The sequence below is a fragment of the Falco peregrinus genome, chromosome W, assembly GCF_023634155.1.
Source record: "Falco peregrinus isolate bFalPer1 chromosome W, bFalPer1.pri, whole genome shotgun sequence".
Lineage (NCBI taxonomy): Eukaryota > Metazoa > Chordata > Aves > Falconiformes > Falconidae > Falco > Falco peregrinus.
In genome coordinates, this window is record NC_073743.1 from 11,825,213 (window position 1) to 11,852,193 (window position 26,981).

The window sequence follows — 26,981 nt, forward strand, 5'->3', positions numbered from 1 at the left end:
TTGACCAGTGTGGTTTCTTTCCTTTTTCTGGGAGAAAAGCACTAACAAGTTGGCATGGTGACATGTTTGAACTCCAGTACTAGTTTAGTTTAGTTTGTGTTACTTTATATTGATCTGCATACAGAGCCATTCTTAAAATTATAGTGCCCAAATCCAACTCTCCTGTTGAAAGAACCACGGTGAAAGCCACAACCAAATGGCAAAAGTAATTTAAAATTGAAGTGACTCTAAAGTGAATATATGGACCCTGTGTAAATCTTGTTTGGGACAGTCTTAGAGATGTAGCAAATCCTGGTAAATATCCACACTCAGTTATCAGTGCCATGGAACATCACTTTCATGCACCTTTTTACTGTCTGAGAAGATATATACAATTTTTAGTAGAAAGATATTATTTTAGTTAAATCATTTGCATGTTATTCTGCGACATTTTTGCCTGTTAAACGTTGTTTGCTACCTTCCCAAAGCAATTGAATCTTTGTTTTTGTTCCCTTATTAGATTCTGCGTGTACTTGGTGAAAATGCAATTGCTGTTCGAACAAAAGCCATGAAGTGTTTGTCTGAGGTTGTTGCTGTAGACCCCAGTATTCTAGCCAGGGTAAAAAAAATGAAATGTCCATAATGCACATGCATTATTTTGTCATGCTTGAAAAAATCTTTATTTCTCATTTTTGATCTGTGCTTTATTTGTTCTTTTTAGCTGGATATGCAACGAGGTGTTCATGGACGATTAATGGATAACTCTACTAGTGTACGAGAAGCAGCTGTGGAGCTGCTCGGCCGATTTGTGCTCTGTCGTCCTCAGCTTGCTGAGCAGTATTATGACATGCTGATTGAAAGAATATTGGTATGGTGACTTGTGATATTTATGATAAAATAAGTGTCATTGGAAAATTTGTTTTCAACTGAATTTTTATGTTTCATAATATGGAATAATGATCCGAAGAGTAAATTATATCTTATTATTTTAATCATGCTTTCAAGACCAATCTTGTAAAGTGTATCACTTGTTTCCAGCGAGGCTTTGTTATGTCAAAAGGTAAACATACATAGAAAGTTGTAACGCATCAGAACCAGGATTATATTCCTTTTGATTCCTTTATTAAGGCACAAATTAAGTGAAATGAGGAATTTTGCCACATCTCTGAAGTCTGAGATGTGGGTTACTGAGGGCAGCTCAGTAGTGTGGGTGATGAAGAAATACCTACAACACAGTAATCTAAAGTTGCCATTTGTAATCCAAAAGAAAAAAAAAAGATACAACTATTTTGGTTTTCTGTGCTATGTTTTAAAGGCTTCTTAATATAGTTTTTGTATAAAAAGTGGGTTTTGTCTGGATGTTCAGATAAAATACAATGTTAATTTAACTGTAAGATAACACTAGCTTTTAGCATCCATCAGGTTTTTAGTCAAATACTACTCATTTGCTATAGTTACATGATAAAACATATTTGTGAAAGATTTTGGAGATGTGCATATGAGCATGCATAAAGCTGTTCATCCTGACATTCAGACTAAACAGGTTTTGAATAAGGTAATATGAAATGAAGCTGCTACTCCTTTCTCCTTAGACGAAGCCTAGGAAAGTGGAAAAGATTTGCTGCGTGTAGCTTATCCATAAGCTTTATCCAAAGGCTTTTGAAGTATTACAGTCCAGATCTACAAAGGGTCTTGTGTTCCAACAAAGTAGCTAAAGCATCATCACATCTAGCTTGTAAGCTCTTGAATTAAGAAGTAGAATTATAAATTTGCACCATCATGAGCTCTTAAATGGGAGGGTATAAATGGAGGAAGCATTTCGGTGTTCTGGGGACTCAGTCAGAAACTTTAGAATTACTGCAAATAAAGTGGTACAAGCTGTGCTTACCTTTTGTATAAATGCACTCCAGAATATTTTAGCTGCCTTTTCTAAATACGTTTTGCCGGTCAGATTGGGTGATCTTCAAATATTAATTCATATAATACATAAATTAATTAATATATCTGATTTGTTTTCAAGAGCATAATGCTTTTCTCCTCACAGGATACTGGTATCAGTGTCAGAAAAAGAGTTATAAAGATACTTAGGGATATCTGCATTGAACAACCAACATTTCCCAAAATTACAGAGATGTGTGTGAAAATGATTCGGAGAGTCAATGATGAAGAAGGCATTAAGGTAGAATGATATATATATCCTTCAGGATTTTAATTGTCATAATGTGTTTCTATATTTTGACCAAAAACAATCAAAAAAGTATTTCATTGCTCCTTTGTAACCTTTATGATTTTTATTCATTTTTATTTTTTGAGAGCAAATATCTTAGCTTTCTACATTGCTGACTTGATTTTCTTTCTTTTCTTCTGTTTTCTTCAAGTTCTTTCTGACAACTAAAAGATTTTAAAAAGTTATTGTCTAGAGATGTTTTTTTCTTACAAGTGTTGTCTCTGGCACTTCTCTTTTCTAACAAATGAAATTGGCATATAAAACTCCTTTCTGCAAACAAAAAATTTAAGTAAAAATTAAGTACCTTATGTTAGTATATGCCAGATTTGCCAGTTCTGTGTATAAAAATTATAAAGTATTCATCTGTGCTAATTTTGCATTAATTCTGAATGTTTAATTAATCAGTTATTCCCCCTAAAATGTTGCTTATGTGATCATATTCTACTCTTTGTGCAATGTATATGCAGAAGGGAATAAAACTAAGATTATGTGTTGAAACATAAACCTGACACTGATGTATGTTTGATTTGGCAAAAATTTTTAAAATTGCTGGGTAATTAAGAATATACCTGTATCACACTTTCAGTGGGATTTGAAATCTGCAACTTTAAAGCTGCAGCATATGTTTTTACCACTTGAGATACCTTAATGCCAAGTGGCTTTCTGAGAAGACTGTTAATCAAGAAATGGATGAACAGCTGGATCCAAGGTGCTGCTAGGAAAGGAGGATGACTTTGTTCGCTTTCCTCCTTTCCCTTACCTTTCCAACAACCTCAGAAAGATGAGGCAGTATCTGCAATGTATTTTATTTTTTTTCTTATGTCTCCATGGATGAGGAAAGCTTCTTACAACCATATGCTTTATAAGTAATTCAGGAATAATTAGTTCACTTTCATTCTATTCCATCTTTTCCTCCATCCAAAAACATTGGAAGGGAACAGGCTTCCTATGCTTGGGTAGGGAGACTTGGCTTCTCTCTTTTTCCCACCTTGTCACAGCTGTTCTGAAAATGCCAAAGTAATCTACAGTTGCTGTTAATTCTGCTGTAGAATTTGTAATCTTGTGTTTGGTTGTCAGCTTCTCACAGTACTGTGTTTTCCCAAGGAATGCAAGTTAGTGCACAAAAGTGGTAACTCAATTTTCTGTAGTATCAGTTCCCAGTGATCATTTTAGTGAAGCTGGCTTAGAGGCCAATATAACTGCTGTAATAGTAGATTTCAGTCTGTATCAGATAACATTCTCTAAAACAGTCTCGCTTACGTTGAATAATTTCTTACAAAATGGCACGTATCATCAACAAATCTATTGTATGGATGTATTAGAAATAATACTTATGTGCCAAGATAAGCTTATGTATTTCTGCTATTTTTTTTTCCCCTTCAGAAATTAGTAAATGAGACATTCCAGAAGCTCTGGTTTACTCCAACTCCACACCATGATAAAGAAGCAATGACCAGGAAAATACTAAACATCACTGACGTGGTATGTTAAGCAAATTTGAATTAAGTTGTGTGTAAAATTTGATTATGTTTTTAGTATCTTTGAAATATTGCCTAGTCTTTTAGAATACAAAAAATATGCAAGTAATTTGATTATCAGGTGGTTTTCTTTATTCAGTGTCAGGAGACATATGCTAGAATTATTCATCTGATGGAACAGGCTGTAGGAAACTTTAAATGCTCACTAATCTGCTGGCAGTCATAACTGAGACCACGTTATATTCAGGTTATATAAAACACTTGTTCAGTTAAAACACAATAAATTTCTGTTATATTTAACATTTTCCAGGAAATGCTAGTAGCAGCATATAGTTAAGCCTAATTAAGAGGTTGTCTCTTAAAAAAAAATTATGTCCTCAATTGATAACATTTATTTTGAAAGATTAATAAACTGTTTTAGTAAATACAGGGGTCATGTTCTCACTCAAGGTAAACTAGTATCTGCATAATTTTATCTACTTTTTAGGAGCAGCAAATTAAATAACGTGTCTCAAAAAACCCACTTGTTTAAAATAAAATGCTTATACGTTTATAGTGAAAACATGTTGTGTAAAACCACTGTGCTGAGAAGGTATTTTAATATCAATTATACCAAGGTGTAAATATCAAATAAAGGTAGTGACTTCGCTACTTAAAATTATGGGTTTAAACTCCATCATGCTTTTCAATATTTTTACTAAATGGTAGTGTAGCGTGCGTTTTTCCAGACTGAGAAGTCAGTTGATTTGACTTCAGCTTAATTCTCAGTTCTCCAGCCAATTCTATTTTGGAGCACCTGTGAGCTGTTCCTGACATACGATACCAGTGAAAACTTAGTTGGTTTATATTAAAACATGTATATGCATATATATACACACATTCATTTTTTATGTCAGGCTTGTATTTGTGCTTTAATCAGTACAAAACGTTCTATGAAACCAAAATTTGGTTTATGCTAGAGCCAACAATCTCCAGTAAAATGGATAGGTCTTGTGTTGTATGGGATACAAATTCTGGGATTGCTTAAATGGTGAGAACTATTTTTCAAATGCAGAAGACAGTTTCTGATCTCCAAAGATATTGTACTGAATGTATATGAAAATATATCTATGCATGTTTACTGATCTTTTAAGATGACATCTGTATTGAAGTAATTTTTCTTCAGATGCATTTTTTAACCAGTTTATTCCAAAACTACTTTTAGGTTGCAGCTTGTAGAGATACAGGGTATGATTGGTTTGAACAGCTTCTTCAAAATGTAAGTAATGAATTTTGAATGTATGGCGCAATTGTAAGAATTTTAACATTTCTTTTGGTACTAAAACACATTGAAGGGAGACTATAAGAGCAGCCCTTTACAGTAGACAAATTCAATTCATACCCTTTAAACATTTGAGCTTTTTTTAAATCTTCATTGGTGTAATTTTCTTTGTCTCCAACATTACTTTCTTTCTTTCAATATGATCTGTTTTAAAAATAATTCACTTTTTGTTTTGGGGAGAGTTTTTGGATTTTTATTTTTAATTTCATGGTCTCTTCAATAATGAGTGACATAACATTAAGTCCACAGCGAAGATAATTCTGAAATGAGGCCTCTAGTGTATTGTGGGGGTGTGTGTTAATGGTAGATAAGTGTATTTTCATGTCAAATATATTTGTTATGCAGTTTATAGAAGCAGTGAATCTTCAGAGTTTAGCTTACTTCTACATTATATTTTACTCTGATTTTTCTAATAAATGAGCTTGCTTTGTTTATATCTCAGCCTGTGTTATTTTTCTCCTCTACAATTTGTATGCACTTGTTAATTTTCAAGAAAAATTAACAAAAGCATGCATGGGGGAATTGGAGGTCTCCAAAGATTTTACTTTAGCCTAGAGTGCCATGAAAATAGGTAGCCAAGTAAACCAAAGTGCCTCAATGCCTGCACTGAAGTAAAAGCTATAGTATGGGTTCAATTAAATGAACTGATTGAAATGTTCATAGAACTATGTTTCATCTTAGTTTTATATTTTTGCTTAGTGTCAAAAACAATGTTCCTTTTGAATTTGCTTTTTTTTGTTTTTTTCTAAGCGTTTTAAAAAGCCTTCTAACTCCTATTAGTTACTGCTGGCAAGTATGACTACATTATTGTTTTCTGCATTATTTCATTAAGCACAAAGTTAGCTTTCATCCCAATGCAAAAATCAGTAGAACTGTTCTGTTCTCTTTTGTCTTTTTGTTGCAGTTATTTTTTCTTTACTTATCTTGCATTTTGGTTTGATTTTATATTTTTTTTTGCTTCCCTTAATTTTTCTTTACCACGTAACTTTTATGGAGAAGTTAATTGCTTTTGTAGTGCAAATTCCTTGTGTATCTGTAGTAATTGTTATAAAACCAGCATGTATCCAATATAAATGAATGCACTCTTAATACTAAATCATTTTCTGTTTCATCTGCTATAGCTGTTGAAGTCAGAAGAGGATGCCTCATATAAACCTGTGAAGAAAGCCTGTACCCAACTTGTTGATAATTTAGTTGAGCACATTCTTAAATATGAGGAATCTTTATCAGGTAATATTGTTTACAACCCAGTAGCTCCTTTGAATTTTATGTGATACTGTAACAGTTGTGGTTCAAATTACTATTGTGAAAAGTGACTGTTACAGAATTCCTATTATGAAATTGATGGTAATGAATTTTTGCATTTAAGTTCATTGTGAACTTTTAAGCACTGTACAATAATAAAGCTTCCCTAATTTTCCCTAGCTAACCACAATAACAGAACTACTTTTAAAATAAATTGTTCAAACTTTTAGATCACTAAAACCAAAACAAACATGGCAAGCTTTATTTGCATTAATACGTTCTACAGTTGTAATAAGAATCATTAGCTGGGCCACTCTTCTGTGTACAGTAAGTAGCTTAAAAACTAGTGATGTCTTTGAAGCATCTATGCTTCTTATATCACATATTTTGAGAACGTAATGTGTTAACATTTGTATGTGATCGCATCTAATCTAATAAGAATATTCTGTATTGGTCTTGAAATATAAGTTATGAAAGATATATTCATGTGATGTTTTGGTCATGTTTTCATTGCTCAAACATTACTTTGTGTATTTTCTAATTTTTTTGCAGATTCTGACAACAAAGGTGTGAATTCTGGTCGATTGGTTGCTTGCATAACCACTTTGTTCTTATTCAGCAAAATCAGGCCCCAGCTAATGGTCAAACATGCCATGACCATGCAGCCATACCTGACTACTAAATGTAGTGTAAGTAGAGAAAATTAGAAAATCAGTCTTCCCCCTCCCCTCCCCCCCGATAATTAAGATAGGAAATAATTGGCTCTCTTATATGCTTGATGAAAATGAAGGTAGGAAAAGAGAAATAAAAATTGTGTTTCTATTTCCTGAGCATCATATCTTCTGAAGATATTAGGTTCTTTTGATGAGCTCTGTAGCTTCTAAGATGCTGTTCCTCACCCTCTACCTCCACATTTTACAGTCAAATGAAACTGAAACCTGTTCTGCCTCTTTCCCTTGAGGACTAAAGCCTAGTTTTTCACCTGTTATGAAAGAATTTCTTAAAATTGTTTTGGTTTATAGTCACAGTCTTAAAAGTAGTTAAGATTTAACATGAATCTTAAGACTAAATGTATGGTTCCATAAGATAGAGTGATCTAACATATAGCAAATATATCAGAAGGAAAATATCCTGCTCTATCTTCTCCAGCATTTCACCTCTCCCTTCCCTAGCTTTGGTGTTTTTGTATTCCCCTGTAAGACAGTTTAGCTCACAAAAATGGTAGAGAGCTATAATGCTTAACCCCCTGCTCTGATAAAACGCCCCCCCTCCTCTGAAATATTGCATCACTTTCTGCCATTTCTATTAACACAGTTGGCTCAGTGAAGGTTGTGATGAACCCCTGATCTAGCAGAAGGAGCAGGGCAGGATCATGCAGCCATGGCTCAAGGAAGAGCTTGGCTGTGTGGGTGGCAGCAATCCATTACATCAGGTCAGATGCTCAGGGAAAGGCAGGCTTGAGAATACTTGTTATTGGTTTAGCTTGTAGGTATAGCCTAGCACTTTACAGGTTCAGCCCTGGAGCATTCTCTAGGCACATCTAGAACAGACTTTTAGAGCTGCTTCTGATCAAACAGTATAGGAAAGGGTTATCTAATTATTTACTTGCTGCAACATCTCTTTAGTGCATTACGTAAGTTTTGTACTTATACAGTTAAGAGATGAATTGTACAATTACCACTGTCAGCTCAAATATGTTAAATAGCTTGATAGTAACATTTGGGAATTATCCTATTGTGATTAGTGAGCTTGATTTGTCAAAAAAGTCAATTTCTAGCAAGATGTATATTTAATATATAAATGTTTTCCATAGCTTCTTCATTTACAATACATATACAGTCATGATAATGCAAATCAGTAATCATTTTAATTGTAAATTCTGTATTCATCCACATTACTATTTATTTTGTTTAAGCCACATTCAGCCATAGCACAACTTCATTTGTTGCCAATACATGTTGCCAGGTGTTGTGTGTTCTCTAGCATGCACGTGTTATGAATGGTTTAGGTCACTTAAAGAATCATTATCAAAGTTATTAGTGAAATAGTTTTAATAGGAATTTGTGGGAGTGAGACTTCACAAAGTTCAGTGACAAGGTTCACTCTACTACTTACTACAGAGATAAATCACACAAAGAAGAATCAAATTAAAATTAAGCTGGAATGCTTTACATGGAGACTAAAGATGTAAAAGGGTAGGAGAGACCCTCCTGTTGAGTCACGAGATTCAAAGTGTACCCTTGATAGAGCTTAGGTTTGGCTAGATCCAGTCCTAGTCTCAGACTTGGACAACGGTTTATATCTAAAGGATGTCTAAGGTTTATTCACAATTTAAGTTCAATCATAAGATTCTAGCAGCACTTAACCTTTGACTATTTTTAACATTTACAAAGTGAATCAATAGGATTTGCTTAAATTACAAAAGTGGCTTTAACTATGGATTTGTAATGGCAATACTTGTTATGAGGTACCTAAATCAATTCACACACACATGCACAAAGGAATAGATGTGTGTGTGTATATATATACACATATATATAAAAAAATGTACAAAGGTATACCCATTAAAAGTTCCCCTTGAGTTCAGTGAAATATTCACATTGAATGCCTTTGCATTTCTCAGCGGGTGAAGGGTTGAGCCTCGAGGAGTGGGGGTATCAGCCCAGGCTCTGTTGTTAGTTTTCGGCAATGGTCCTCCTAACTTTGCAAACTTGGAGTTTACAAACTCTGAGAGGTGTCCCACTCAGAGGGAGATGCTGTTTGCAGCCCACTGTGGTCCAGGAGAGCTCAGAAGGGCCTCGCTAAGACCACTGTTTATAGGTTCAGAGATGATTGGTTTTAGTCAACAGTAATTTTCTGTCCTGGCCACAATCCAAGTCAGTAATTCCTGGGATTTTTCAAAATTCCAGTGACAGTGGTACCATACCACTTGGATTCAGATAAGGAATGTTCCCAGACTTGTTAGGGGATGTTATGATTCAGATAGGAATTGTTTCTGATACAGTCAGTGCCATTTTCCACCTCAGCCAGGCAAAAAGTTGCTAGTATGATCAAGGGATGCTTATCCATCCAACTCATTATGCAGAGGCTAAGGCCTATTGGGGATTCCTGAGATCCTATAGCGGCCCAGGGGAGGGGGTGAGATGCACCACCTTGTGTCAGGAAGAGTTCCTTTTGAATTGTTGTAGGACTCAAAAAAATTATAAGGACCAAAAGTTTTCAGGTCTGCAATAGCCTTGATGGGAGGTGAAGTTCTGCTTCTACCGATTATTTTTTTTCTATAAGTTCTGTAGAGAACAAGAACTTGCTTTCAAAATAATATGTAATTTAAAAGCAGATGTAAACTACATAAATATTCTTTTAAATCTTTGCCAAATATCTTACATAACATACATAATTGTATAATATTATGTAATTGTATTGTATTAATATTGATTATGTAATGTTAATACATATAATTACATAAGAAGAATAATAATAATACTTGGCTTATAGGTAACACAGACAGGAATGTTAAGTGCTATAAATACTGTTGTTTCAGACCCAGAATGATTTCATGGTAATCTGCAATGTTGCAAAAATATTAGAACTTGTAGTTCCATTAATGGAGCACCCAAGTGAGACCTTTCTTGCTACTATTGAGGAAGACCTCATGAAACTTATCATCAAATATGGCATGACGGTAAGCTTTTAATTGCTGCTATTCAGTTGATTCCATTTCACATTATGAAATACACGGTTTAGACTTAAAGAAAGTCTGTCTTCATTATGAAAATAACTTTTGAGCCATGAAAAATCAATGTTCTTTTGGTTTACTGGTGTTTGTATGTGGTGTTATATTTTAACAAGTATAAGTTTGGGCAGGTTTTCAGAGCAGTCTAGGAGATGGACATTACATCTTTTAGGTCTTTAGTTTTGGTTCTACATAGCTTTTTCCTACATAACTTAACAAAAATCTGGTTTAGCTTCTAAATATAGAACTCATTTGTTCTTTCTTGATCCTAGGTTGTTCAGCATTGTGTGAGCTGTCTTGGGGCTGTTGTGAACAAGGTCACCCAGAACTATAAATTTGTGTGGGCCTGTTTTAATAGATACTATGGTAAGTAAAATCACAACATATAATTTGTAGAGGAATGAAGCTGGGTTAATTAGCATTGATAATATACAACTGTGGGCTGGCTTCAGGGGCGGTGGGTTGGCCGATGTAGATAAGGTGCAGCTGTGGCTGGTTCTGTTAAGTGGTTGAGAGCCAATGAAGAGAGGGCAGCTGAAGAAGAGGCAAGAGGAGAGAGGGCATGTGCTTTGGAGGAGGTGAGGAGAAAACAGCAGAGGGACTGGCATGAAGAGTGTGTTGGTATGAGATGGTAAAAGACCTTGTTGCAGCTTGATAGTTTGGAGAGCGCTGTGACAATAATTGTCACTTCAGTTTTGGTTGTGAGTCTTGTCTTGGGGATGCGCCATGATTAAATACTGTGATCAAAACTTTTATCTTATTGTAGGTGCACTTTTGAAATTAAAAAGTCAATACCAAGAAGACCCCAACAGTACAGTACTTACTGCCAATAAACCAGCACTCCTTAGATCACTTTTCACTGTTGGAGCATTGTGTCGGCATTTTGATTTTGATCAGGAAGATTTTAAGGGCAACAGTAAGGTAAAATAACTTGTATTTACTCTCCGTGTCTTATGTATATTAAATGATCCACTTTGATTTGCAAGCACACTGTTTCTAGTCCCTCAAAGCTATGTATTTTTTCATAATGTGTACAATATAGCTTTTTGTAAATACATGGTTTTTCTCCTTTTTATAAGAGATTAAAAACATCTGTTTCATCTTCAAATAGTTATTTTAATTTTAATTTCCTCAGGTTAACATTAAGGATAAAGTACTTGAACTGCTGATGTATTTTACAAAGCATTCAGATGAAGAAGTACAGACAAAAGCCATTATTGGCCTTGGTAAGAAATATTGATAGTTTTTATTATTATTCTGCTATAGTAAAAATCCATGCATTTCAGCAAGAATTCATTTATTTGTGTAGTGGCAGGGGAGTTTGTTTGATTTTAAATCAAAGTTCACCGCATGTCTTATTTGAGAACTGGCTATAGAAATGTAGTCGGAGGGATACTTTGAAGTTGCATAATTCTGCAGCAGATTGGATGCTCTTGACAGCTAATGCTTTTTTGATGTGTGACCAAGTCTTAAAAAGCATCAGATTTCCGAAGTAATGGAGATGTTATTTTTTTTCCCACATGCAAGTATGTTGTAACTCGAAATCTCATTTTTCAGTCCACAGGGTATGGTTAAAGAATAACTAGAAAAAATGCTGGAAAAACTTTGAGAATTTTAAGTGTAGGGGCAGATATTCTACAGGAGTCAAGGGAATTCTGGCAGTTTATACCAACTGGAGGATACTCTGAAATTTCAGGAGGCACTGAGATGATGTCATAGTCTAAATATTACAGTTTGGCTTGAGAATTTGGTAGTATTTCAGTTTTAAATAGATTCTTTATCTGAAGGCATTAGTGTGGTATCTCAGTGACTTGCAGTAGTGCATAAAATACCATTGAGTGGTTTGTATTACATTCATCTTCTGCTCAAGGACCAAAACTGTATATGTGAGAGACTCTTGTTTGGGCAGATAGGCCTTGGTTTCTGGAAGAGTTCAGTTCATGGTTATGGCTTAGTCAAAAGCTGTCTCGCATACATGTGAGTTGCGTTGTATGGATTAATTATGGACAAGAATTTGTCTCCTTACATTGCTGTTTAGATGGTTTTTTAGATATCCTACTTCAGCTCAAGCTAGGGAGGACTCCAATGATAAGGACAGAGACTGAATCTTGGTTTAATATTCTGTGAGGAAACAATTTCAGACAGCTGAGTGGGATTAATGGCTTTAGAGTTGCCTCTGTTGCAGGAGCAATGCTACAGTGTTCTGGACTAGCTGGAAGTTTTTCTAGGCATTGTATCAAGATGCACAATGCTTACTGTAGTCCATTCTAATTTAATTGTCCTCTACAGAATATTGCCCATTGGTTAGGGACTGTCTTCCTAACCATAGGCGTAATTACTTTACTCATGGATGCTGAGAATGTTGCATTTATCAAAAATGTTTCTAAATTGTAGACTGAACTGTGATCAGTTTGGGGGAAGAGGAGAAAACAGGGCTGGCTATCAGTAGGCATTCTTCATATATATTTTTTTTTTCCTCTGCCCATAAGCATGTCTGTATCTTAATGAAACCTCAGACAACTATTTTCAGTTATATATTAATCTCATCTAAGTAGTGGTTGCACTTTGAGGGTTGCTGCTGGATGTACAGAGATGTGGTAGGCAGTGCAAAGTTCTAACTTACAGGCTGGTAATTGAGCCAAGTTTTCAAATACATACAACATTTGTGTGCAGCAATAAGGTGAAAATTACTAACAAGGTAATTCAACATGTATATACAGTGAAGGTATCATGTGAAGAGCATGTGCTTTCCTATCAGTAATTATTAGTGTGTCCTTTCAGTAAGGACACTCAACAGTTTTAGCCTTTGTTTTGGGATGTGTCACTGCTCTTGAGGGATTAAGCTTAACCATAAGCTTTAATAATTATGGTTATGCTTCTCTTCTAGATGTGTACTTGCAAGGCAGATTGAGGATACAAAATTTTGTTAGTAAATTTAGCTAAACCTATAAGTATCTAATAGGTAATGACTTACTCGCCCAAGTTCAGTGCTTACTCTTAAGAGAGTGAAAACAAAGGTATGAAGAGAAGTGGTGTGAGGGCAGCCCCAAGATGTGAAGTCAGTCCTTAAAAGAACACAGCAGATGCCTTTTTTCATCTCCTATGACAAATTCTTATGCCAAGTAAGATTTCTTCCCTGCTTACAGGAGATGGAAAAAATAAGAATTTCCTTGAGAATACTGGTGGGTTTAGACCAGGGGTCCTCAAACTTTTTAACCAGGGGGCCGGCGCGGATGAAGGGGCAGGCAGTCATCTACGGCTGCTTGGTTCCCCCCCCCCCCAACCCCTGGCGGGGGGGTTCTGTAAATACCGGGGGCCGGATTGAGGACCCTGGGGGGCCGTAGTTTGAGGACTCCTGCTTTAGACTCTCTTAAGTGAATGAAAGAAGGGAAGAGTTATGGATTGTTAAACATACATGCAAATGCTTTTAATTTTTAAAATTAACCTTAAGAAATGGGTTGGATTTTCTTAGAGGTGTTCAAGTTATAAACATCAATATACACCTGTATAGAGTGTACAATTATACATACTTCAGAGGAGCATCACTAATTTTTTTCACCTCTCCCCTCAGTCTCCCCTGTCTTCTCTCCTATTCCTGTTTTGAGACTGAAATGAGATCTTAAACACACTGAGGTCTTGCCCTAGACTTAGCCTTTACCTACGTTGTCTTTTCTGTGTGCACAGAGCCAGTTTTAAAAACCTGATTCAGTCTTCCTTTTGTTCAGCCACTTTTATACATTGCTTTTGCATACTTTTATTTTGTTTTCCCCCATTCTTCTATTATGTTTATATGTTTTCTGTGTTCATTCAGAATCTTAGTTTTCTGTGGCTGTGAAAAATACTTAGTGTCTGCTTTTCTCGCAGTCTTAATAAAAAATGAATCAAGTAGTTAAACACAGTTTAAATTGGGAAGTTGTGTTCCCATTGCTGTTTATTTTATGATACACTGTAAGAATGTCAGCAGTGCTTCTAAATCTACATATGTGATCTAAAATTATATATACTGTCACTAATTTAGATCAAAGTTTTTATGAAGCAAAGACTTCCCTGATTAAGAATAACCAGTTCTTTGTCAAGGGTAGGGATGCAGCTAAAAGCAGTTCTATAGTGTGTATCTTCCAACAGATGTAGTCTTGGGAATGCTTCAGATAGTTTTCAAGAGAAGATCTTAATAGGTATATAAATAATGACAGCAAGAGGTATAAATTTTGTTTTACTGTGTTCACTATGTGTTTTTTTCTTTTAAGATTTTATTTTTTTAATACTCATGGTATTTATCAATTTTTCCTCATTTGCTCTGCCTCCATATGAATAACTCTTCACAGTTTGAACAGAATGTTTTTCTCAAAATGTATTAGAAAAGCAATAGGTAATTTTTAGCAATGTTCCTCCCTTGCTTTTGGGAGATCTCCTAGTCATTCAGATGCAGACCATTACACTGGACATAACTCCAGACCTGTGTAATTCTTCTTAGTGCAACTGCCCTGGGTCGGCACCCCATCTTTATCAGAGTCATAGCTAATAGAACTGTCGTAGCTAATAAAACTGTTGTGGCTATATAAGCCCTCCTTACAAGCTTAGAATGTCCATACGAAAAAGCAATACTGCTTGTAGTAGGAAAAGCTATGCTGTTGGGAGGAGATAAACTTCATACCTCTATTTTGAAGAAAGACTTAAAAAGCAGAAATACAATTTCTAGATAATAATGTGGAATGCTTCCTATTTTTTCATCCTTAGGATTTGCATTTATACAACACCCAAGTTTAATGTTTGAACAGGAAGTGAAGACTCTGTACAACAGCATTCTTTCAGATAAGAACTGTTCAGTAAACTTAAAAATCCAGGTGTTAAAAAACCTCCAGACCTACTTGCAGGAGGAGGATACACGTATGCAGCAGGCAGACAGAGACTGTAAGTGTTGAGTTCTTCTGTGCTAGAGGCATGCAAAACCTAACTTTCTTGCATACGGTTACTATATACATGAACTGAGTCACTATAAGATTGTTATCAATAATATTGTACACAAAGTATCTCTAGAATAATTTTCAAAAATTCATTATGTACATACGTATATTGAGAAATTTAGCTTATTATTTACTTTCAAGGTGTATAAATCCTGAAAGCAATCCAGAATGCCTAATTGCTGTAATGATGGTAGTAATAGTTTTTATCAAAATTTTCTGTAAGGTTAATTTGCAGATACAAAATAAGAAATATTTTAAAAATTAAAATCTTTATTGAGGAACAGGACTTTAAAGTAGTGTCTCTAGTTTTTTGAAGTCTATTTGCTATCACTGCTCTGTTTCACGAGATCATAAACCCATTCTAAAGACAACTGGAATGTGTATGTATTGTATAAGCTTAAAGATGAGTGCACATCAAGTAATGGCAAAGTAAATGATTATACTGTGCTGAGTGTGCTATTGCTGTTGTCCTTTTTACAGGGAAAAAAGTAGCAAAGCAGGAAGACCTAAAAGAAATGGGTGATATTTCCTCAGGGATGAGTAGTTCCATCATGCAGCTATATCTCAAACAGGTCCTTGAGGCTTTCTTTCATACTCAGTCCAGTGTACGCCACTTTGCTCTAAATGTCATTGCACTGACGTTAAACCAAGGTCTCATCCATCCTGTTCAGGTATGGTGGGCTTTTATGATGGAAGGTTTTGTTATTCAGGTTTTCGGAGGTTTTTATGCTTGCTAGATACATTTCTAGTTTTATCTTTCAGCTGTGTTATAGTAATTTCATATTGTAGCAAGGGGCCTTTACAGAAAGCATATTTTGAAATCTATTTTATGTTGTTTACCCAGTGAGATTCCAAATGCTGTATTTTCTTGTCTTTAGATCAAGATGTAAAAGCCCAGCCAGTGCCTAAAGAGCACTTAAAAATGTACATTGGAGCATATTTCTGTTATACTTATAAATTTCAGGTGTATGGCAAGCTATTTTCTTTGATTCTTCATCCTGAAAACTGTGTCAGCCTGCCTCCGCCTCAATCCCCATGTCCTCCAAACACTATGGAATTCAGAGTCAATGTCAGAACTTCAGTTATCTCCATTATTCTTTGCTTGCATAATAGTTTTGTAATTATTTGTTTATACCACAGCCATTGTGCATGTTCAGTCATAAGTGGTGTTTTCTTTTTTTAATGGTATTTCATTGTAGTGTGAATTGATTTTACAGTTTTAGAGAAATGGAAATACTACCTGAAACCTCATACAACTTCTATCGTTTGTAGTGCTGGTCTGTTGTGTATTTTTGTACTGTTTGCTTGCAAAAAAGTAGTCAGGTAGTAAGTTGCATATAGCTTCCTATTCTAGTTTCTGCAGTAGTCAGAACATAACAAGAACAGTGTAATAGAAGAACAAAGAGTGAGAAAGAGGAAGTACAATGAATAATCATTTCATTTGTTTTTCAAGTGTGTGCCATACTTAATTGCTATGGGCACAGATCCAGAACCCTCTATGCGAAACAAAGCTGACCAGCAGTTGGTGGAAATAGACAAAAAATATGCTGGGTTCATTCACGTAAGTAATTCTAATTTATGCTTTTACAAAATACTGTTATGTTCTTGGGTGACTTAACGCTTCAATAGACCTCAGCTGCAGAAAAGGAATGTAAAGTAACAAATTCTCATGGTTTAACCCCAGTCGGCAACTAAGCACCACACAGCCACTTGTTCACTCCCTGCCCTGGTGTGATGAGGGAGAGAATCAGAAGGGTAAAAGTGAGAAAACTCATGGGTTGAGAGAAAGACAGTTTAATAGGTACAACAAGAGCTGTGCACGCAAGCAAAGCAAAACAAGGGATTCATTCACCACTTCCCATGGGCAGGCAGGTGTTCAGCCATCTCCAGGAAAGCAGGGCTCCATCATGCATAATGGTTACTCGGGAAGACAAACACCATCACTCTGAACATGCCTTCCTTCTTCCCCCAGTTTTATATTGCAGAGCATGATGTCATATGGTATGTGATCCCTTTGGTCAGCTGGGGTCAGCTCTCCCAGCTGTGCCCCCTCCCAACTTCTTGTGCACCCCCAGCCTACTTGCTGGTGGAGTGGGGTGAGGAGCAGAAAAGGCCTTGACTCTGTGTAAGCACTGCTCAGCAATAACTAAAACATCTCTGCATTATCAACACTGTTTTCAGCACAAATCCAAAACATAGCCCCATACTAGCTACTGTGAAGAAAACTAACTCTATCCCAGCCAAAAAACAGCACACAAATAAACAATAAGTAGCTGTAATGAAGATCCCAACTCTTTCCCCTGTTTGGAGATTTTGCTTCTTAGAAATAGAAAGTATATAATAATTTGAAGCATCTCTTCCAGTCTAAAAATTCCTTTAATTTTTAATTCACAGTAGTGTTGTGTTCACTGAATAGTATACAAGAGCATTTATTTGGTAAGAGGTAAGGACAGCTGTTTCATAATGTTTAGCAATGATTTTCCTGTGTCAGTAGACTAGGGAAGAAGAACAGCTTGTAAAAGTAGAGGTCCTTGGTGTATATGTATTAGAATATTAAGGCATCAAGGTTTTATAAATTGTAATCTAAGCAGAAGCATAGAAAGGTGTTAAGAACTGAGGGATCTTGCTGAAAGGAAAAATCTGAGGGCACAGTGAAGACTTGTAGAGTTTGTGGCACAGTGCCATTAGTTCTGCTTAAGATCTGAAATTGAGCTACAGCACCCTCTCCTTATTTCAGGTCCCAGTCTTGGTTGAGTATGTGTACTACATTGTGGGACTTCCTAAATCTGATTGTATTCAACTGAAATTGGAGCACTGCACTGTTCGTGGAACCCAAACAGATACCTAATCCAGTAGGTGAAGGCTAGCATATGAAATTTGCTATGGTAGGCAGATGGGATTTAGGACAATGTATAGATGAATAGACAACTACACTGAACAGAAGCAGAGGTGGTATGAGGAGAGTTGGATATGCAGCCTAGCTAGAGATTGTTTGTTCTGAAACTAGAGCAGAAGCCTTGACGTAAGTAAAATCAGCTGGAAATTACAGAATATATGCAAAAACCCCTCACTTTCTGTTTTTTAGTCCTATTGTACTAATGGACTCAGTTGTTGGTTTCACAAGTGACATCAAGCATACACATTTGGTAAAATATTTTGTTCGTGTATGAAAACATTTCAGTATTCTTGAAAATCGTTTAAATTGGAATACCTGGCTGCAGTGGGTAAACAGATTAGCTATATGTTCTAACAGAATTTATGGTGAAAGACATTTTGCTCTTTGCCACAAATTCTGTCTTTGTTTGCCAACTCAAAAGGTAGTAGTGCCACCTCAGTGCATGTTTGAAAGTTAAACCTCAGATGAGCATCCACTTAAAAGGAAGTAAGCTAAAACATGAGCTGACAGTTTCTTTTGACAGGCATTTGTTTAATTTTCCACTTTCAGCTTTACTGTTTAAAAGCAATGGTTTAAATAAATACTTTTCTATTTCAGATGAAAGCAGTGGCTGGTATGAAGATGTCTTATCAGGTACAACAGGCAATCAATACTTGCCCAAAGGATCCTGTAAGAGGTTTTAGACATGATGAATCATCCAATGCATTGTGTTCACACCTATACTCCATGATCCGAGGGAACCGTCAACACAGACGAGCGTTTCTAATTTCTTTACTCAACCTCTTTGATGATACTGCAGTAAGCATCACTTTCCTTCACTTAAAAATAAAATACAGCATTACAAGTTTAAATTCTCCTTTTATGGTGTATTTTTATGACATAATTATTGAAAGCTTTATTTCCTTAAGGTACTTTGGTTTGCTTTGTACCTATATAATAGAATGCATTTGTTACATTATTTCCAATCAATCCAAACTGAGTACAGAAAGGTACAGAATAATGCAAAAGTATCTTCAGGTATGACTAAATTTTGCATATATACATGTTGTTTAGAGCAGGTTTGGGGAGGTATGTAGAATAAAATTTGTGATCATGTTTTTGCTCTAGACTGTTAGGAACACGGGATAAGTGTATAAATCTAAGATATTTGTATGTATATTTACATGTAGTTTTGGGTTTTTTTTTAACTTCCAGAAAACAGAGGTGAATATGCTCTTGTACATAGCAGACAATCTAGCCTGTTTTCCTTATCAAACGCAGGAAGAGCCGCTGTTTATAATGCATCATATAGACATCACACTATCAGTTTCTGGTAGCAACCTACTACAGTCATTTAAAGAGGTATGTATATTTATATTTTAGTATATTTATTATGGCAGCAATATATCTTCTCTATAATTTGGTCAATTTTTCAGTTAATACAGTACCGTTATTATGATATGGACCAGTAGTGTTACTTTGTAACCAGTAGTTAAAAAACAAGCAACCTTTTCTGTTCTGGCCTGCACCTGGTAGACACTAATTAAAAACTTTTCTTACATTGCTGCTTATGTTATTAAAAAAGAATGACAAATTAATTGGAATTAATATTAATTGCATGCATCTGGGAAGTACATGAACCCAGAATTATAGTGAAATATTGGTTTATTGTGTTTGATTGTTTAATTTTAATAATCTAGTTTGCTGTTTCTTTTGTTGTCAAATAGCTGATGACAGTTGCACATGTGTCATCTGGGAGATTTTAAATGCGTTGTTTATTGCAAGAAAAGTGTGCGATATGTCTTAATGTAGCATATAAGAACCCAAATAACAGTATAGTATCTGTTGTTATGGCAGTACACAACCCTGTAAGAAAAAGGCCTCTGTTTCTTAAAGACTTCAATGTCTTTGTTTCCTGGACAACTTTAACAGTAGAAGGTCTAAACTGTTGGGAAACAAATCCATTTCTAGAATTTCCAATCTGACTGACTAGTAAGTACAAGTCAGAGTTGATACCTGAAAAGTACACTGCTTTGAATTCTCATCCTACTAAAGTAGGTTTTTAATCTGCTAGAAAGAAACAGCATGTTATTCAGATGGGGGACTAGTGTGTAGCATCAGCACATAGAGGATGAGATCCTATTTGGGACATCTTAAGTTCTGTGTTATGAGGAATCATACTATGTGCAGTAATAACACAAGTGTGAAATTCTGTAGCTTTATAAGTAGTAGAACTGATTATTAGTAATACTGTATATAATGACTTGGGGGTTTCTCTGGTCAGCAGTGCAATTAGTGTCATAGAATTTTAACAGAGACAAGGATTAAAACCAGCTTGGACTAGTCTGTACCAAAGTATTTATGGAAATATATGTAACATGAAAAAATTATATTCAGGTGAAACAAAAATGGAATTGTCTTCCTGTTTCATTGTATTTGGCCTTCTACTGCATTTTACTGTCTCTGCTAACAAACTTGAGCAGTGCTTTTAAGAATAACATGCCAGTGGAGTACTTACTGCTTCAGTTCCTTCTTTAACCACCTTGCAAAAAAATGTGGACTTTGGATCACTTTTTCGGGGGCCTTGGATTATAATTCAGCATCTTTTTGCCATAAATAATTTTAATCTTTCAATATCAAGTTACAAATTAATAACATTGATCAGGAAATTCTACTGAATTTAAGCCAATAATGATTTTTGGAAAGATTTTTTTTAGAAATGTACATGATGGTACTTACCATAATTTTGGAATATGTGTTAACTTCTCTGTCTCACAGTCTATGGTGAAAAACAAAAAAAAGGAAAGAAAGCCTTCATCAGATGAGGAGACCGAGAGTGACAGTAACAGTGGTAGCGAGAGCGAAATTGAGGAGGAAACTTCTAAGCCTCGGAGGTTACGGAAACGAGTAGACTCTGATTCAGATTCTGATGAAGAAAATGATATAAATTCTGTGATGAAATGTTTACCAGAAAATTCAGCTCCTTTAATTGAATTTGCAAATGTCTCCCAAGGCATATTATTACTTTTGATGCTGAAACAGCATTTAAAGAACCTCTGTGGATTCTCTGATAGGTAAGGATATTTAGATAATAGGCCATCATGTTATCTAGACAGTTGTTTGGAAGTTGTTGTGTGGGGTTTTTTTAAAGTTGATTGTTAATAGTTGTTTAAGCAATAGAATTGTATAAGAGAAAAAACATGTAATAGGTTGAATGTAATGAAACTTTGGCTTAGAAAAAGCAATGATTTTATTTCTTACCAGGATGTCCATTGTATACAGAATGCTTAAAATATAACTACTTAGACTGAAGATTTTAAAAGTTTTTCCTTGAAATTGCTTTGGACTTTCCTTAAAAGCTCTTCTCTTCTGTTTTTTTTAAACAGTAAAATTCAGAAATATTCTCCATCTGAATCTGCAAAAGTTTATGATAAAGCGATAAACAGGAAGACAGGAGTTCATTTCCATCCAAAACAAACTCTGGATTTTCTGCAGAGCGATATGGCTAATTCCAAGATCACTGAAGAAGTAAAGAGGAGTATAGTAAAACAGTACTTAGATGTGAGTAAAGTTGCGCTGCAGAAAATCTGAAATCCTTTCAAACTAGGTAACACACTATAAACTGAAAGTAGATGCTGATGTATTGGATGAACATTTAAAAATGTTAAGTTCCTGGTAATCTTATGTGGTATACTGAAAACTCAGTTTCCTTTCAGGATGTTTAGCAGGATTATCTTTCAAAGACTTCTAATAAATTTAAATACAATAAAAATGAATTTCAACTAAAGGATATTAATCTTTGTCCTGGTTTTGGCTTTTTACAGAGTATCTTCTAATTTCTGGTATCCATCTTGTATACCTCTACTGTGTAACTTGTTCACTTTATCCCTGTTTCCCTCATAGGAACAGAGACCAGATCTAGTGTATTTACATTTCTCCTCCCCCTAATTCTTTAAAATATTAACTAGAGCAATTTTGGAAACACAGGAAGAAACCTCTTGCATATCTACTAGAAAATGAAAGTTAAAAAAGTTTGTAGAACAGAACCCAAGCTGTTGAAGTTTGTAAGTTGTCTGCCATTTGGTTTACTCTGTTTCTTTATCTTTTCATTTGTTATTTAATGTAGTGTGATATGAATACCTATTTTAAAACTTAGAATGTGGACTGATCTGTGTTTTGGGTTTTTTAATAGTTCAAGCTCCTTATGGAACATTTGGATCCTGATGAAGAGGAAGAAGAGGGAGAGGTGTCAGCTAGCACAAATGCTCGGAACAAAGCAATTACCTCGCTGCTTGGAGGAGGCAGCCCTAAAAACAATGCAGCTGAGACAGAGGATGATGAAAGTGATGGGGAGGATAGAGGAGGAGGCACTTCAGGGGTGAGGCGGAGGAGGAGTCAACGTATTTCGCAGCGTATTACGTAAAATTATTTTTGTGCTTATAAATGTCAGTCTATTATATTAAATGTACACCAAGTAATGTAATCTACATGGAAGAAAGCATTTTGTAGATAGAGATTCTCTACTTAACCATTTATACAACTTTTGTAGAAAGTTTAACAGAAAAGACAATAAAAACCAACCAAACTAGAAAATGAGATTTATCCCCTATAAAAATTTATTAATTTTCCTTTGGAATGTACTATGTGTTATCCTTCTTATTGTTGCCAAGTTTTTATGTAGCTTTGATTTATGTGTATATATAATTTTATATATCAATAAGAGATAAAGACACGGGTACAAATTAAGAGTATGTGGTTTTACAAGGATATGTTAACCCCTTGGCGCTGGCGGTGCGTCTCATTGCCGGCAATGGAATGTGTGCTGGGAAATCCCAACTCCCGGCGTCAAGGGATTAAAAGCAATAAAAGCAATAATTTCACTAAAGTTCTTTTGTGTAACACTTGGTCTTTTTTCCCCCCCAATGTTTTAGTCATTGAGAAGGTCAAAACGAAATTCAGACTCTACGGAGTTGGCAGCACAGATGAATGAAAGTGTTGATGTCATGGATGTCATCGCTATTTGCTGTCCAAAGTACAAAGACCGACCACAAATTGCAAGAGTAGTACAGAAAACCAGCAATGGCTTCAGTGTTCAGTGGATGGCAGGCTCCTACAGTGGCTCCTGGACTGAGGCTAAGCGCCGTGATGGCCGCAAACTGGTGCCTTGGGTAGACACTATTAAAGAGTCAGACATAATATACAAAAAAATTGCTCTAACAAGTGCTAATAAGCTGACTAATAAAGTTGTACAGACTTTACGATTGCTGTATGCTGCCAAGGATGGAACTTCCAGCTAATGAATTTGTACATGCAGCCAAATTTACAGGAATTGAAATAACAGGAAAACTTGAAATATCAACTTTATGGGGGAAAAAAAAAAACCACACACACACAAAAAACAAATCAGTTAAATGAAGAGTAAGAATGGAACCTGGGATGCAGGAAAAAAGAAGGAAATGTTTGGTAAACACTTCTGTGGGAGCTTCCTTCGCTGTTGTGCAGCAGAAACTTCTCAGTTCATTTTTACTCCCACTGTATTATAGTTTAACAAAAAAAATGTTTATATCTTGGAAAAAAAAAAAACCCTTTCTGTTTAAAAAAATAAGTGAATGTTGAAAATTAGTCTGTTAATGTTCTTAATAAAGTGTTCTTGGAGTTTAACCTAGCAGCGGATGGCTTTCTTTAGCTTAGCCCAGTTTCCAGGGAAGCATTGTTTTTCCAGGCTGTAAAATGGCAGAATCTCCTGGATATATAATTTATTCTGTTGAAGGAAAAAAGCATGCAGTATCTATGACCTATTTGCAGGAGCAGTTTTTGTAAATGTAGATTTTGATGTATTGGGTCACCCCTAAAATAATACATGAGAAAAGGGATCCCCAGCAAATCTGGTGGAATGAATACTGCAATAAATTTTTTTACTACTTTGTTACTTGTCTGTTTCCATTTGAATTTCTTATTGTAAAGATCTGTTTAAATCCATTTATATTATTCTTCAGTCTTTTATGTAAAATTTACTATATTAGTGGTTTTCAAAACAAGACATAAAATATTGTTTATACAGTTTGTATAGGCTGACTTCTGAATAATTGGTATCTTTTTATTTTTATCCCTTAAAGGGTGTAAACACAAGTTAACTCCAGGGTTTTATTGTATCCTGCAATATTTAGTATTAACTATATGATTTAGCACTGTGTCAAACACATTTTCAAGAGTACATTTTGATATAAAAAGAAACTATAGTTTATTCCTTGTATGCTTCAATTTATTTCTAATGCTGTCCAAATGGTAATTTATGATAGTTTAAATTTTGGGAAAACTGAATGACTATTCTGCCTGGGCTATCTGGCCATGCATGCATTTCTCTGGGTTAATATAGAGAGGCCTTGTGTCAAAAGGAGATAGCTACCACTATCTGAAGAGTGAATGGGTATGAATCTGGGTAATTAAGTTACATTCCTTCACAAATGAATTTTTTTAAAAAAACATTTGTATATTAGCCTATTTTGTTTTACTAATTGAAAGATGATTTCACATTTTGTAAATTGAAAAAATGCTATTGAAAGCTTTCAGAAGCATTTGCTTTAACTGCTTTACCATAAGCCTTTCATAAGCAGTCTGCCTTCCTAGAGAGTAACAAAAGCAGCAGATTTGCAAACAGAAAATCTAAAACTACTAAACTTTTTAGGGGAATATTAAACCCTGCTATGTTTTCAAATGTGTTTATCTAAAACAGGTGTTCCTCAATAAGTAAAACTTTCTCTTATGTTTATTTTCTTTTACAAGTTTAATTTATTGATAGGAGACTTTTGATGAAACTAGCTTGCAGAATTCTAATGCATTATTAGATTTGTGAGGGATAGTAACATTATTCCAAAATACACTCGTACAGAAAAAACATTAAACTGAATGAATTAATTAATCTACTCCTCAGAATCTAGTTAGTAATTGTTCCCATGGGAAATGCCTTTTTGCTGTTTCACCACTGGAATTTTTATAAAGACAAATATTTTCTCACCTTTTTGTTTTCACCATTCATGGTATTTTCTTCATTGTACAAAAAGCCACATTTTGTGCTAAGATAGGTATTTTTAAAGTAGGGAGAAGTAGAAAAAGCAGTCACCCCTGTAGCTCTGGAACCAAAATGGGGGGGTGTACATAAGTGCTGCAGTGCAGTAATTGATACAGTAACAGAATTTTATTTTTTTATATTGACATAACTTTGTAGTATTTTTTTTTCCACACATAACTACTGAATTTTTTTATTCTTACTGCTCTCTCCCTTTGATTGCAAGTTCTGTACATGGAAACTTGTCGCGGTAGCTTACCTAACAAAGGGATGTTGTCAAGCTTTTAGAATTAACACTAACCATATTGTACTCTTTAAGAAAACATGGACACTTCCACAATCTAAATATAAAAGAAATAAATTTTTAATCTTCCATTTCAGTACTGTAAAATTACAGACTAATTCTTCAATATTTTCATTATATGCACTATAAAAGGTCACAATACTTTTGTCAAAACTTTAATTACAAATAAGTATTTTTTTAATTATTAAGTAATGCCCTTTTATATTTTTTAAGTTCTCTATTACTTATATTAACAACTCTAAAATCTATAAAGGTAGTCATGGGCAATATTCAGCATAAGTATTTTAACAAGGTGTGGCCATTAAAAAGCTATTTAATATTTAAGTCTAACTTTAGCCTTTGTTTTGCTGTTGTGGTGTCGCTAGTGAAAATACTGTTACTGTGAAATAATTGGATTGTGATCAACATATTAGCTCTAACATGAAATACCTTGTAGCACTGAAGTAGATCTTAAATGTATTTGTGGCTCATGACAAAAAAAAATTTGTAATTGAGTCTGACTCATGGGTGCTAGTTAACCAGCAGGATGTTCTGCCTAAACGCAGGTGTTAATAATGATCCAGGATAATGAATGGATCAGTTCAGTTGATACTTACTGTAAAGATAACACATTTTAACTCTGAGCGCCAGACAGATATTAACGGAATTGGACTCAAATAAACACCTAATGCTTTTGTTATGTGCCAACACTCAGAAGTCTCATACACTAGAAACAGCAAGAGCCCAAGGCAGAAGTTTGCTTCCACTCACCAAAGAGCCATGCTGTCATGGCTTAACCCCAGCTGGCAACTAAGCACCACGCAGCTGATTCCTCACTCCCCTCACAGTAGTGTAGGGTAGAAGTGAGAAAATTCATGGACTGAGCTAAAGACAGTCTAATAGGTACAGCAAAAGCCACACACACAAGCAAAACAAGGAATTCATTCACTACCTCCCATGGGCAGCCAGGTGTTCGGCCATCCCCAGGAAAGCAGGGCTCCATCACGCATAATGGTTACTCGGGAAGACAAATGCCATGACTCAGAACATCCCCCCTTCTTCTTCCCCCAGCTTTATATTGCTGAGCATGATGTCATATGGTATGTGATATCCCTTTGGTCAGTTGGGGTCAGCTGTCCCTACTGCATCCCCTCCCAACTTCTTGTGCACCTCCAGCCTACTTGCTGGTGGAGTGGGGTGAGGAGCAGAAAAGGCCTTCACTCTGTGTAAGCACTGCTCAGCAATAACTAAAACATCTCTGCATTATCAACACTGTATTTCATCACAAATCCAAAACATAGCCCCATACTAGCTACTATGAAAAAAATGAACTCTATCCCACCCAAAACCAGCACACACACCATAATCATACAAGCATTTCCATATCCCTCAGAGACATCTTATCATTAAAGTACTGAGTTGTAAAGGGTGAGTTCTTAACATTAAGTAGTGAGGTTTTAAATTTCATGCTTCTTTGACAGAATATTAAGGTGTTATTGTTATATACAAATAAACATGAAAGTATTTAAAATAAATGTTGTAAGAATTTAGTTTGGCCCATTCCAAAATGAAACTTGCAAGTTTTTGTCCTAGAATGTACATGCACTTTGTTGTTCACTTTCTCATTATCCTCACAATGCTCAAATTATGCCTTGGGCACCTATAAGGCATCTAGGGAACCCTTTTTTTAATTATTCTGAGAGAATTCTTGCCAGTTTATGTTCAACATGTCAGACAACTACATAGTTTCTACATGGTTCAAATGTGGTTTCCCACCTAATTTTGGAGCTCTCTGTATTAGAAAGGGTTG

At 35.2% G+C, this 26,981-nt stretch overlaps 1 protein-coding gene across 9 annotated transcripts in view; it reads left to right on the top strand.

The window, feature by feature from the left end:
* The window catches only part of LOC129783123 (nipped-B-like protein), a 167,614-nt gene extending 143,548 nt beyond the window's left edge, over positions 1 to 24,066 (top strand). For 8 of the 9 annotated variants that reach the window (XM_055792863.1, XM_055792864.1, XM_055792862.1 and 5 more), the window contains 20 exons: positions 500 to 598; positions 701 to 847; positions 2,024 to 2,158; positions 3,590 to 3,688; positions 4,889 to 4,942; positions 6,127 to 6,235; positions 6,803 to 6,939; positions 9,792 to 9,932; positions 10,256 to 10,349; positions 10,750 to 10,904; positions 11,119 to 11,209; positions 14,721 to 14,894; positions 15,428 to 15,618; positions 16,401 to 16,508; positions 18,441 to 18,641; positions 19,038 to 19,184; positions 20,601 to 20,896; positions 21,209 to 21,383; positions 22,015 to 22,200; positions 22,754 to 24,066. In XM_055792863.1, the coding sequence (XP_055648838.1) occupies positions 500 to 598; positions 701 to 847; positions 2,024 to 2,158; positions 3,590 to 3,688; positions 4,889 to 4,942; positions 6,127 to 6,235; positions 6,803 to 6,939; positions 9,792 to 9,932; positions 10,256 to 10,349; positions 10,750 to 10,904; positions 11,119 to 11,209; positions 14,721 to 14,894; positions 15,428 to 15,618; positions 16,401 to 16,508; positions 18,441 to 18,641; positions 19,038 to 19,184; positions 20,601 to 20,896; positions 21,209 to 21,383; positions 22,015 to 22,200; positions 22,754 to 23,119 (3,105 nt within the window). In that variant the 3' untranslated portion in view covers positions 23,120 to 24,066. Of the gene's footprint in view, positions 1 to 499; positions 599 to 700; positions 848 to 2,023; positions 2,159 to 3,589; positions 3,689 to 4,888; positions 4,943 to 6,126; positions 6,236 to 6,802; positions 6,940 to 9,791; positions 9,933 to 10,255; positions 10,350 to 10,749; positions 10,905 to 11,118; positions 11,210 to 14,720; positions 14,895 to 15,427; positions 15,619 to 16,400; positions 16,509 to 18,440; positions 18,642 to 19,037; positions 19,185 to 20,600; positions 20,897 to 21,208; positions 21,384 to 22,014; positions 22,242 to 22,753 lie in introns of all 9 variants that reach the window. The other variant, XM_055792867.1, reaches the window with a different exon arrangement.
* The last annotated feature ends 2,915 nt before the right edge of the window (positions 24,067 to 26,981 follow it).